The sequence below is a fragment of the Tachysurus vachellii genome, chromosome 20 (genome assembly GCF_030014155.1).
Source record: "Tachysurus vachellii isolate PV-2020 chromosome 20, HZAU_Pvac_v1, whole genome shotgun sequence".
Classification (NCBI taxonomy): Eukaryota; Metazoa; Chordata; class Actinopteri; order Siluriformes; family Bagridae; genus Tachysurus; species Tachysurus vachellii.
Window position 1 is genome coordinate 21508478 of NC_083479.1, and position 12500 is coordinate 21520977.

The 12500-nt window shown below is 44.3% G+C and overlaps 1 protein-coding gene across 4 annotated transcripts in view; it reads right to left on the reverse strand.

The window, feature by feature from the left end:
• The window catches only part of ptbp3 (polypyrimidine tract binding protein 3), a 43005-nt gene that overhangs the window by 4475 nt on the left and 26030 nt on the right, over positions 1–12500 (reverse strand). For all 4 annotated transcript variants that reach the window (XM_060895398.1, XM_060895399.1, XM_060895402.1 and 1 more), the window contains 8 exons: positions 10242–10411; positions 8960–9106; positions 7852–8013; positions 6120–6230; positions 4410–4584; positions 2163–2237; positions 786–925; positions 424–457 (listed from right to left, as the gene is read on the reverse strand). In XM_060895398.1, coding sequence (XP_060751381.1) covers positions 424–457; positions 786–925; positions 2163–2237; positions 4410–4584; positions 6120–6230; positions 7852–8013; positions 8960–9106; positions 10242–10411 — 1014 coding nt within the window. The remainder of the gene's footprint in view (positions 1–423; positions 458–785; positions 926–2162; positions 2238–4409; positions 4585–6119; positions 6231–7851; positions 8014–8959; positions 9107–10241; positions 10412–12500) is intronic.

Genomic DNA, 12500 nt, shown 5'->3' on the forward strand with positions numbered 1-12500 from the left:
TTTTCTGACTTCACAATGTGTTCCCATATTATATTGTACTTTTGTTCGATGGGAAAAGAGACTTTCAGTCATTTTCTGCATGTTAATAGACTCGAGAGAGCGTTTGTACGTCAACACAAAGAAATACACGACGTCTCCACTGCTTTATTACACACACAGGAGTCACGAACCCCAGGAACATCTTCAGGAAAATCATCCATGCGATCTGACTAAGTCAGACGCTGACATTTATTAAAGTGTGTGTGTGTGTGTGTGTGTGTGTGTGTGTGTGTTCATATGATGGACAGTGCCATTCTGTATCTGTAAACAATCTCACTGCAGTGTTGGTGAGGAAATGACTCCTCCATCTCCTCGGCCACTTCTGCCTTCATAAAAACAACCTTCACCAAATCTGATTTAGGCGAATAATAAAATTGTTCTTACCGAATAAGATGAACAGTCCATGTGGTGATATACTCTACAGAAAAGGAGAGAATTACACTCGATTTTTATGAAGCTTTAAATGTCCATGTTAACGTATCTGACACCTCCTGCAGTCCCTCACAGTTTAAATGTTAATAATGTCTAACAGTGTGTGATGTTACCACAACAGATAAACTCGCTGAAATAAACGTAAGATTGTGTGAAATATTTATAGATAAAACAAAGCTACAATTCTAAAGCAGGAAGAATAAAATGAAGTAAAAACTAAAACACGGTGATTTAATGTCACTGAGTCACTGATCCAACACTGAAGGGGTTTCAGGGTAAAACTGAGGGTGGGATTTGTGGGCGGAGTCACTCACGTCAGGATTGAGGTTGGAGACGAGGAGAACAGAGTGGAGGGCGGTGGGAGGCATGCCGTGGATGGCCATCCGCCCGGCTACGGCTGACGTGGGGATGGTGAGGGGTCCGAGAGCACCGGGCATCGCCTGCATGGAGAGACCTGAGAGAGACACACCCATCACAACAACCACACCACACAGCGTTAGTTAGAGACAGGGACAGAGAAGAACGTCCAAAATAAAATAAACTTCAGTCTGGATTTAACATAAAGCTCTGATGTTTGTGATGGATGATGACTAATGACCAGAAACTTCATGGTTCAGGTTCTATACAGTGAAAATCTGAGGAAATTATTAATAAATAATGAGAAGGAGGAAAAAGAGGAAGAGGAGGAAGTCTCTATGGACTCACTGCCTGTCTAAATAATGACCCTGAAACAAATAAAGTTCAGAATTCATAATGTGTTTATAATATGCTGTAGTTGCTTTGTTTTAAAGTCACCATGCTATGGCCTGCATGGTGGTTATAACTACATGCTTTACATTTAATAACACTTTAGTAAACATTATGATATAGTAATACATTATAACACGTAAATAATCAGAACAGATGCAGTGTCTTAACGTCCTTCAGCACCTGGAGACGAGAAGAACATGATAGTAATGTGTTCATGACACCGTCCACTATAACACCTGATCTGGACATAACCCTAGAGTGTGTGTTATAACCATCACAGCGTTTTACATTCTACTGTGTTCTTATGAACAGATGTTATAAAGCATTATAACACCATGCACTAACACTTCATGAGCTGTAACTCTAATCGGCTGTAAACAGAGTCGTATATCGAGCTTTAAAGACATCACGCTGTACTGCAGCTCTAACACATGAACATCTTCACTTTACTGGAATTTATATACAGGAAAAGAGTCGTGTACATGTTATAGCTAAGAGTTAAAACAGAATTGTAATAAAGATTCAGAGAAACTCCAGAGGTGACAATAACGTGGGGAAACAATTCTTATTGTTTAAGAAATATTAACAGAAATATCCACAATTATTATCTGAGTGAACGTGTAGTGAACCCGAGCGAGCCGAGTCGAGTCGAGTCGTTTAACGTGTCGAATACACCTCTGGATTTATACAATGTTCGATAGCCAGCTGTTCGTGATTAGTGCTTTATTATAAATCAATAACCAATTCTTACAGTAAATGAGTCGCACTCGTGTCGTTAAAAACCCTGATTTAGAGTCTGGAACAATCATTACACACAACCACACACTTAACGTGAGGACGTGTTCATACTGAAGCTCTGAGCGTTAGAGCTGTACGTCTGTCTGCAGCGGGTGGGGGGTAGGTGGGGCAGAGAGGGAGAGAGGAAGTGTGTTCATTTTTACCTGCAGCCTGAGGAAAACCGACGGGAGCGAAACCAGCCGCCCCAGCGTAGGGTGAGGAAATGATGCCAGGAGCCCCTTTAACACACACACACACACACACACACACACACACACAATTATGTAGTTATTTATTTATTTTATTTTCAGCAGTAAAACTGGTACTGAATCACTGCAGTTATTTCTCTGTGTGTGATTTAGATTCCTAACAAACACACAAACTTTACTGACATGATGCAGAGGTACAGAGTGAAAAAACTAATAAAGTTTAAATAAAGTATCAAAAAAAGCACAAAATTAATCTGATGCTCTTACAAACAGAAAAGACTGAATAAAGTTTGTGAATGTTTATAGACGAAGCTGTATATTCTGTTAATATCTTTATATTATTGTATTTATTCTGATGATGTTTAGGTAAAAGCTGCAGGTTTTAGTCGTCACTTACCCGCGTGTTACTCCTGCATTATTATTATTAGCTCTTTATGGTGGTGTTGTTTTAGGTTCAGTTTCAGAAACTTTATTTCAGTAGAAATAAAACCTTATTTCTCTGAGGAACTGGATCACATCCACCTTTATTTTACAACTGGCTGAAAAAACATCCCATTTGAATATGTAAAAATGTGAAAAGTTTGTGTCCCTTTAAGCAAAAAGCAGGGAACAAAACTGGCCTTAAAGCAAAAAGACATTTGATTGTTTTTATATTCAGTTCAGGTGTTAATTCTGTATCTAACACTTTATTAGTCTCAGGTGTAAGATCCTGTTTATTTAGTAAATAAAGTGTTTATTACAGAAACTCGCCTTAAATACACATCAGAATTAACACAACATTTAATTACAGGATAAAGAGGCGACGTGAACGTGATTCCCTGTTCTCAGATATTTTCCCACGGACTTACTGTTCTATACCTTTAGGTGTTTATTTAGTTTGTGTTTTTGTTTATGTCGCTGTTTCGAGTTGTTTATCGTGACGCTGCAGCAGGCTGAAAAACCACGACTCACTAATAAAATAAATCACAATCTCAACATGTTTTACTGCGACTCTACGTCACAGAGCTCACTGACAGTCCTGAGTACACACAGGGATGATTAATCAGGCCAGATTTATATGCTGGACACACACACACACACACACACACACACACACACACACACACACACACACAGAGCTTATCAGCAGCTACAGTGCCTGTTCCCTTCAGACAGCATCCGTGATTTACAGGGTCTCAGACAAGATGGGTGGATGAGCTGAGGGATCTACCACCTCCACCATAAAACACACACACACAATCTATTCTCATGCTGTTTTCCAGCCCACTCAGACCCTCATTTAGTGTGTGAAAGCCAAAGATAAGGCCTTGTCTCTGCTCTTTCAGTGTGTGTGTAAGTGTGTGTAAGTGTGTGTGTGTGTGGGTGTGTATGTGTGAGTGTGCGTAACAAGAGCTACATACAGATTTGTCAGTTTCAGAAGGCAGTGGGTGAGAAAGAACATTGCCACCATGGCTGCCAGATGGAGAAGAAGAGCAGCAGAGTTTGAGCCACAAATGGCTGCTAGAACTGTTCCCCAGTGAGAACCTCATCATCCTTCACCATAATCTAGAACCCTGAAGGTGTTCTGACTGACCGAGTGATTCAGTCACATCACAGGGTCTTTAGTAAAGTTCAGTGAAATTACTGGGACCGTCGTGTGTGAACACTGACTGAGGAGGGGGGCAGAGGGAAGAGGATAAACTTATCGTGATTTTTTATTCTACACTGAGCTGCTTTACAGCTGATTTCAAACATCACCATGGTGAGGAGACACTGAGGGAAAGAGGGAGCATAAAGAAAGAGATAAAGCAGAAGAACATGGAGGAGAGGAGCGATAGAGTTAAATCATTTTAATAACGTTATCATTTAAATATACTGATTTAATGCTGTAACAGTAGAACTGGCGTGTGTAACGTGTGTGTGTGTGTGTGATGCGCATGTGTGTGTAATGCATGTGTGTATAATGTGTGTGTGTGTGTGATGCATGTGTGTGTAATGTATGTGTGTGTAATGTGTGTGTTTAATGTGTAATGTAATGACTGCAGCCTTCGGTAACACACATACACTCACACACATACACACAATAACACGTGTGTGTATGTGTGTGTGTGTGTGTGTGTGTGTGTGTGTGTGTGTGTAATGCATGAGTGTGTGTGTGTGTGTGTAGTGTGTGTGTGTAATGCGTGAGTGTGTGTGTGTAATGTGTGAGTGTGTGCGTGTTACCAAAGGCTGCAGTCATTGCAGGCTCCAGCGTGGGCTGTCCGTCTCCTGAAGGCAGGTCGAGTCGTGTGAAGTCTCGGCTCTTGTCGTTGTTGTATTTGACGTTGAGACTGGTGAGTTTGGAGAACTCGATGCGCAGTGTGCAGCAGGCGTTATAAATGTTCTGTCCATCTAAAGTCTGACACACAAACAAAACACACAGATCAGAAAAAAGTAATAAGAGAAATAAAATGTGTGTGTGTGTGTGTGGTTACACTGCTGTTATCCATCTATAATAAACCTGAGAAACAGCAGATAAAATCCGAATCACTACACAGTCATCAGGTGAAACAGACCGATGTTGGTCTCAGTCACACATCTACAGTGAGATCACTTTCTGCTCACAGACCAGAACATTTACTGAAACCACGAGAAAGTCTCAAATAAGTGGATTTCACAAACTGAAGTTCAGTCCATCAGAAAATGTGGTGACATTAAAAGATGTTTTGAGTGTGAGTGTGTGTGTGTGTGAGAGAGAGAGAGTGAGAGCGAGTGTGTGCGAGAGAGAGAGTGTGTGCGTGTGAGAGAGAGAGAGAGAGAGAGAGAGAGAGAGTGAGAGCGAGTGTGCGCGAGAGAGAGAGAGAGAGAGTGAGCGCAAGTGTGTGTGTGTGTGTGTGTGTGTGTGTGAGAGAGTGAGAGAGAGAGTGAGAGCGAGTGTGCACGAGAGAGAGTGTGAGAGCAAGTGTGTGTGTGTGTGTGTGTGTGAGAGTGAGAGCGAGTGTGTAAGAGAGTGTGTGTGTGAGAGAGTGAGAGCGAGTGTGTGCGAGAGAGAGAGTGTGTGTGTGTGTGTGTGAGAGAGAGTGAGAGCGAGTGTGCGTGAGAGAGAGAGTGAGAGTAAGAGTGTGTGTGTGTGAGAGAGTGAGAGCGAGTGTGTGAGAGAGAGAGTGTGTGTGTGTGTGAGAGAGTGAGAGCGAGTGTGTGAGAGAGTGAGAGCGAATGTGTGCGAGAGAGAGAGAGAGAGAGAGTGTGTGTGTGCGCGCGAGAGAGAGTGAGAGCGAGTGTGCGCGAGAGAGAGTGTGAGAGCAAGTGTGTGTGAGAGAGAGTGTGTAAGAGTGTGAGTGAGAGACAAAAAAGAGAGGTACGTGAGAAATGTGGAAAAAACTTTCTCCTTCCTCGCTGCTGTTGCGTTTTGTTTTTCTTCTCTGTTCTCGTCTCTACTCAGTAATTTAGGAAAAGGAGGATTTGGGAGCTCCGCCTCCTCCAGCAACATGAAGAAACATCTCCTTTGTGCAGCGAAGCAACGCGACATGGCAGCAGCACAATAGATAACACCCGCAGACCAGAGGAGTAATTACGAACACGCCGCCTTTCTCTCTTCCTCTCACAGCTTCAATAGTGTTCATTAGATATCCTCAGCTCTGACAAATTAATCACGGGGGTGAGAAAGTCCTGCAGAACGGGGCTCATTCAGAGGAGGAACGTACAGATGTTGAATGCTGAGGGATTTTCAGACCCTACAAACCTGATCTGAAGCCACAGTGATGGACGATGAAGCCAGGGTCAGGAGATAAACTGCAGAGGACCAGAGTGAGGAAGAAGCACAGCAGATACCCACAAGAACATCAAGAAAAACTTTCCAGATGTTCTTCTTTCACCCAGACACATGCTTAGCTCCTCTGTGCTCAGTCAACACAAAGGCAGAGAAATCATTAAGATGACATTTTCAGGACTCACCAGTTTGGCGTGATGTGAGTTTATAGGATCTGCGTATTGAAGCAAAGCCTGGAACTGGTTATTTTTGGTGAACGTGATGATCTTCAGGACTGTTCCAAACTTAGAGAAGATCTACAGCAGGGAGAAAGACGACAGCAAGACAAAATGTAGAGTTATTTACACACACACACACACACACACACACACACTTCTGTCGTTTATAAACACAAATATAAAGAATATTATATTTATACCTCCATCTCTCATCTTACATGACAGAAAAGAGAGAGTGAGAGAGGGGGGTGAGAGGGAGAGAGAGGAGGGAAGAAGGGGGGGTGAGGGGATGAGCGGAAGAGGGGGGGTGAGGGAGGAGAGAGAGAGAGGGAAAATGTGTGTCCTATTAAGTGGATGTGGACATCAGGGTTTGATTTCAGACATTCTTAAACTGTCAGTAAAAAAGTGTGTGTGTGTGTGGTGTGTGTGGTTTGTGTGTGTGTGTGTGTGTGTGAGTGTGTGAGTGTGTGTGTGGTGTGTGAGTGTGGTGTTTGTGTGTGTGTGTGGTGTGTGTGTGGTGTGTGTGTGTGTGAGTGTGCGTGGTGTGTGTGTGTGGGGGGTGTGTGTGTGTGTGTGTGTGTGTGTGTGAGTGTGTGTGTGTGTGGTGTGTGAGTGTGGTGTTTGTGTGTGGTGTGTGTGTGGTGTGTGGGGTGTGTGTGTGTGTGTGAGAGTGTGTGTGGTGTGTGGTGTGTGTGTGTGCGAGTGTGTGTGTGTGTGTGTGTGTGTGCGAGTGTGTGTGTGCGAGTGTGTGTGTGAGTGTGTGTGGTGTGTGTGTGTGTGTGAGAGTGTGTGTGTGTGAGTGGTGTTTGTGTGTGTGTGTGAGTGGTGTTTGTGTGTGTGTGAGTGTGTGTGTGTGTGTGTGTGAGTGTGTGTGTGTGTGTGTGGGGTGTGTGAGTGTGGTGTTTGTGTGGTGTGTGGGGTGTGTGTGTGTGAGAGTGTGTGTGGTGTGTGTGTGTGCGAGTGTGTGTGTGGTGTTCGTGTGTGTGTGTGTGTGTGTGTGGTGTTTGTGTGTGAGTGTGTGTGTGGTGTTTGTGTGAGTGTGTGTGTGTGTGTGGTGTTTGTGTGTGTGAGTGTGTGTGTGGTGTTTGTGTGTGTGTGTGTGTGTGAGAGAGAGAGTGGTATGTGTGTGAGTGTGTGTGAGTGTTTGTGTGTGTGTGTGTGTGTGTGGGTGGTGTTCGTGTGTGTATGTGTGTGTGTGTGTGGTGTTTGTGTGTGAGTGTTTGTGTGTGTGTGTGTGAGTGTGTGTGTGGTGTGTGTGTGGTGTTTGTGTGTGTGAGTGTGTGTGTGAGTGTTTGTGTGTGTGTGGTGTGTGAGTGTGGTGTTTGTGTGTGGTGTGTGTGTGGTGTGTGGGGTGTGTGTGTGTGTGAGAGTGTGTGTGTGTGAGAGTGTGTGTGAGTGTTTGTGTGTGTGTGTGTGTGTGTGTGTGTGTGTGTGTGTGTGTGAGTGTGTGTGAGTGTGTGTGTGTGTGAGTGTGTGTGTGTGTGAGTGTGTGTGAGTGTGTGTGTGTGTGTGAGTGTGTGTGAGTTACTGTCACCTCCCTGAAGGTGATTATTCAGATGAACACTGTACTGAATGTGATTAATGAACACATCTACACGTGAACACTGACCCATGTTTATCCTCCTCATGTATTACATCTGACTTCAGCACAGAGATAAAAACAGGACTGATGAGAACCTGGACCATGACGTCGTCCTACCTGGTGAAGAACTTCCAGAGAAACTGGGTAGAAGAGATTTTCCACAATAATGCGCAGGACTGGACTCTGACCGGGCATCATGCTGCTGTCGCTGGCCGACGCCGAGTGTGTCATGTTCCCAGAATGCACTGCGTTCACAGCCTGCAGTGTGGCCTGGGTTCTCTGTAGGACACAACACTGTCAGTGTCAGAAGATAATGAACCCTCAACCTCACTCACACTCACACTCACACTCACACTCTCTCTGCCTCTCTTTCTCTCCCTCTCTCTCTCCCTCCCCCCTCTCTCTCCCTCTCTCACCCTCTCTCTTTCTCTCTCACCCCCTCCCTCCCTCACGCCCTCTCTCTCTCCCTTACTCCCTCCCTCACTCTCACTCTCCCTCACCCCCTCACTCCCTCTCTCTCTCTCTCCCTCCCTCCCTCACACCCTGTCTCTGCCTCTCTCCCTCACTCCCTCCCTCCCGCTCTCTCTCTCCCTTACTCCCTCCCTCACTCTCACTCTCCCTCACCCCCTCCCTCCCTCACGCCCTCTCTCTCTCCCTTACTCCCTCCCTCACTCTCACTCTCCCTCACCCCCTCACCCACTCACTCCCTCTCTCTCTCTCTCCCTCCCTCCCTCACACCCTGTCTCTGCCTCTCTCCCTCACTCCCTCCCTCCCGCTCTCTCTCTCCCTTACTCCCTCCCTCACTCTCACTCTTCCTCACCCTCACTCCCTCTCACACTCTCTCACTCCCACTCATACACAACGTTTCCATATTTACTTTAAAATAAATTTCAAACAGAGCTAGTAACAGAATCCAAACAGGCTGTAAAGGAAATGCAGCTCGCATGGTGCAGATTTATTTCATTCTCAGACGATGAGTCACACACACACACACACACACACACACACACAACATCTCTCAATCAATTCCACTCCATTGTCCTGGTCACTCCAGATTTATGTAAATGTAATCCGCAGCTCGCTCCACATCCTATCAGATAATCACATCGCCTAATTGCCCTCCGGGATGGAATCTAAAAGAAACCCGTCGGTGCTGCCGAAGCCACTCGTTACCATGGTGACCGTGTGAGAAGGTTAAAGGTCAGAGCTAATGGAAGGTCCTCACCCCCTGGTTGGGCAGGTTGTCAGTCTTCAGCTCGCGGTGGTTGGAGTACTGGATGTAGACGGGCTGGTTGCGGACGTGTGGCGTGGCTGTGGTGTAGTAGTTCACCATGGTGATCGCTGATTCCTCAGAAGCCATTTCTATAAAAGCCTGGAGGGAAAAACCGAGCTGAAGTTTAGGTTTCAGAGCAAAATAACAAGAAGCGTCTTAGAACTCGATTTTTCATCATCATTACTGTAAGAAACACAAACAAACCAAATCTCAGAAGATTAAAAGTGAAATGCTGCATGATGATCAACATAGGATTTTATTTCACTTTTATTCCTATTTTTGGTTCTTCTGGATGTCTTTAAAGCAGATTTTAAAGTCTGTCTTTTTTATTTCCAACCAAAAAAAAAACCAAACCTAAGCAGGAGCTGCATCCTGAAACTCACTCACTATTAAATAAAGCTGAAGAAATCAGTCAGAATCCTACAGAAGTCTCCAGAACATTAAGTCTACATTGGTTTTAAACTTTTTACTAATTTATTACTAATATTTCACTCATCACTCATCTTCTACCGCTTATCTGAACTACCTCGGGTCACGGGGAGCCTGTGCCTATCTCAGGCGTCATCGGGCATCAAGGCAGGATACACCCTGGACGGAGTGCCAACCCATCACAGGGCACACACACACACACACACACACACACACACACACACACACACACACACACACACACACACACACTCTCATTCACTCACACAATCACACACTATGGACAATTTTCCAGAGATGCCAATCAACCTACCATGCATGTCTTTGGACCGGGGGAGGAAACCGGAGTACCCGGAGGAAACCCCCCGAGGCACGGGGAGAACATGCAAACTCCACACACACAAGGTGGAGGCGGGAATCGAACCCCCAACCCTGGAGGTGTGAGGCGAACGTGCTAACCACTAAGACACCATGTCCCCCCTAATATTTCATTTCATTTCAAATTTAATTTGTATTAAATGTTTAATTTTTTTTTTTTTACTAATTTTCATTAATTTCTAAATTATGTTAATGATCATTTATAATGAATAATTATTTTATATTGTATTCTTACTTATTTTTAATTATTACTTTATTTCTATATAATTAAAGTTGATTTTTTTTAACCTTTTATACATCTTTATTATTTTTAAAACAGAAACACAAAATCACAAGCCTTTATTATTATTATTATTATTATTATTATTATTATTATTATTATTATTATATATGAGCTCAGAGCAGGATGTAATGATCTTTACTGCACCTGGTTTTTGCTCTTGAGCATTAACAGGTTGGTGACTTTGCCGAACGGGATTCCTAATGAGATGACTTCAGCCTCAGAGACCTCGAGAGGAACTTTACGGACGTGAAGGACACGTGAGGGGCCACAGGGCGGTCGATCTCCTTTATACTTTGTGCTCTCGTTGCCATTAGCTGCAGACAAAAAAAAACAAACCAATGGTTCATACATACATTCTACGTGTGTGTGTGTGTGTGTGTGTGTGTGTGTGTGTGTGTGTGTGTGTGTGTGTGTGTGTGTGTGTGTGCGTTTCACAAAAGCTGAACTATTAAAACCCTATTCAAACATACAGAAACACTCAAGCACATGGAAACACAAACACAGAAACACACACACACACACACACACACACAAACACACAGAAACAAACACACAGAAACACACAGAAACACAAACACAGAAACACACACACAGAAACACATGAACACACAAGCGCACACACAAACACACAGAAACACATGAACACACAAGCACACAAACACACAAGCGCACACACAAGCACACAAAAACACTGCAGAATGCAGAAATGAAAACAAAACCACCACAAACTCAGCAGCTTCTCAGAGAATCTGCAACGTTCTGAAACACAACAACACTGAAAGAGGAATGTACTGAAACACAGACACACTGAAACACTGAACTGTACTGAAATCCACAAACATACTGAAACGTACTGAAACACTAAACCACACTGAAACACAATAAAAACACACAGTAAACAACAGAAACGTTACTGAACCCCAAACAGACGACAGAATTAAGTAAAATCACATCATGGTGTGTTACAGGAGATTTTCTAAAACAGGGACACTTAAAATACTATGGAGTGAACATATGGGTCAACTCCTGTGTGTGGGTGTGTGCTGGGAACACACACGCATGCACACGCACGCACACACACACACGCACGCACGCACACACACTCCAGTATTAATCCCTTCAGCAAGAGGAGGAACGGCACACAAAGGAAAGTGCTGAGGTCAGCAGGCCGAGATGCCACATTCACACAGTGCAAGAGACGGAGACAACTCAGTGCACATCACTACACTGTGTGTGTGTGTGTGTGTGTGTGTGTGTGTGTGTGTGTGAGAGAGAGACAGAAAGTCTGATGGTAACTCAATGTTTACTGATGCACACAGACACAGAGGTGACTGAATTACCCCTGAAACTATTTATTCAGCTCAGGAACAACAACCCCACAGGTTCTAACCCCAGTGAAGGTTCTAACCCAGTAAAGTAAACCATACACTACACTGAAACTAGCCATGCTCTCTCTGTGGGCGGGGCTTACTCCCTCTCCCTTGTCAATCACAGCAGCACTATCCAGTCACGTGTGGATGTGAGCTCAGGTATGCAGATGAGGGCAGACAGCATCAGTGTGTGGGGTTTAAAAAGAACTGATGAATAAACAAAAGGAAAAATAAGATTTTAATAAAACCTCCACAAAGATCGCTGTTGGTGTTGTGGGTTGAGCAGCAGGAGGACACGGTTCCAGTGCTCACTCGCTTGTGATCGACAAAACAAGAAGAAAAACTCAGAGGTGTGTTGATGACCTGCTCACTCCATCACCCCACCCCACATCACCCCACCCCACATCACATCACATCACATCACATGAGGGCAAAGAAACACACACACACAAACCCAGACTGAGCTGTAGGTCAGGTCACCACTTCACTTCCTCTTTTCCTCTCTCAACCTCAACGGCGTGTTTTTACAGTAAACATTTACATTACTGATATTTCAACAACAAACAGCACAAGTTCACTCCATATACTGTCTCACCATCAGCACAGGAGACACAGGAACGACAAGAGAACATGCAGAGAAAGAGAGCAGGCCAAGGAAGAACAAGCAGACTGACGCCTAAAGAGCACAAGCTGTCATCATATTCACACAGAGAGAGAGAGAGAGAGAGAGAGAGAGAGAACATTAACCCATCCATCCATCCTTCCATCCATGTCTCCCTCTCCTTTCTCTCTCTCTCTCTCTCTCGCTCTTCATCCCTCCCTCCAGCTCAGTAACAATGACCCGGCGTTACCATGGAGACCGTACACATGACCTATCGAGGCATCTGGCTCCAGCACTGCAATTCATCTTGTTTGTGCTGTTAACAAATCTCATTGTGAGGCTTTAATGGGATTACAGGATCCATCTCTCTGAATCAGATCCACCACAAGCTTCTCAAGAAGAAACAGCTTGAAACAAAAATATCACTTAAAC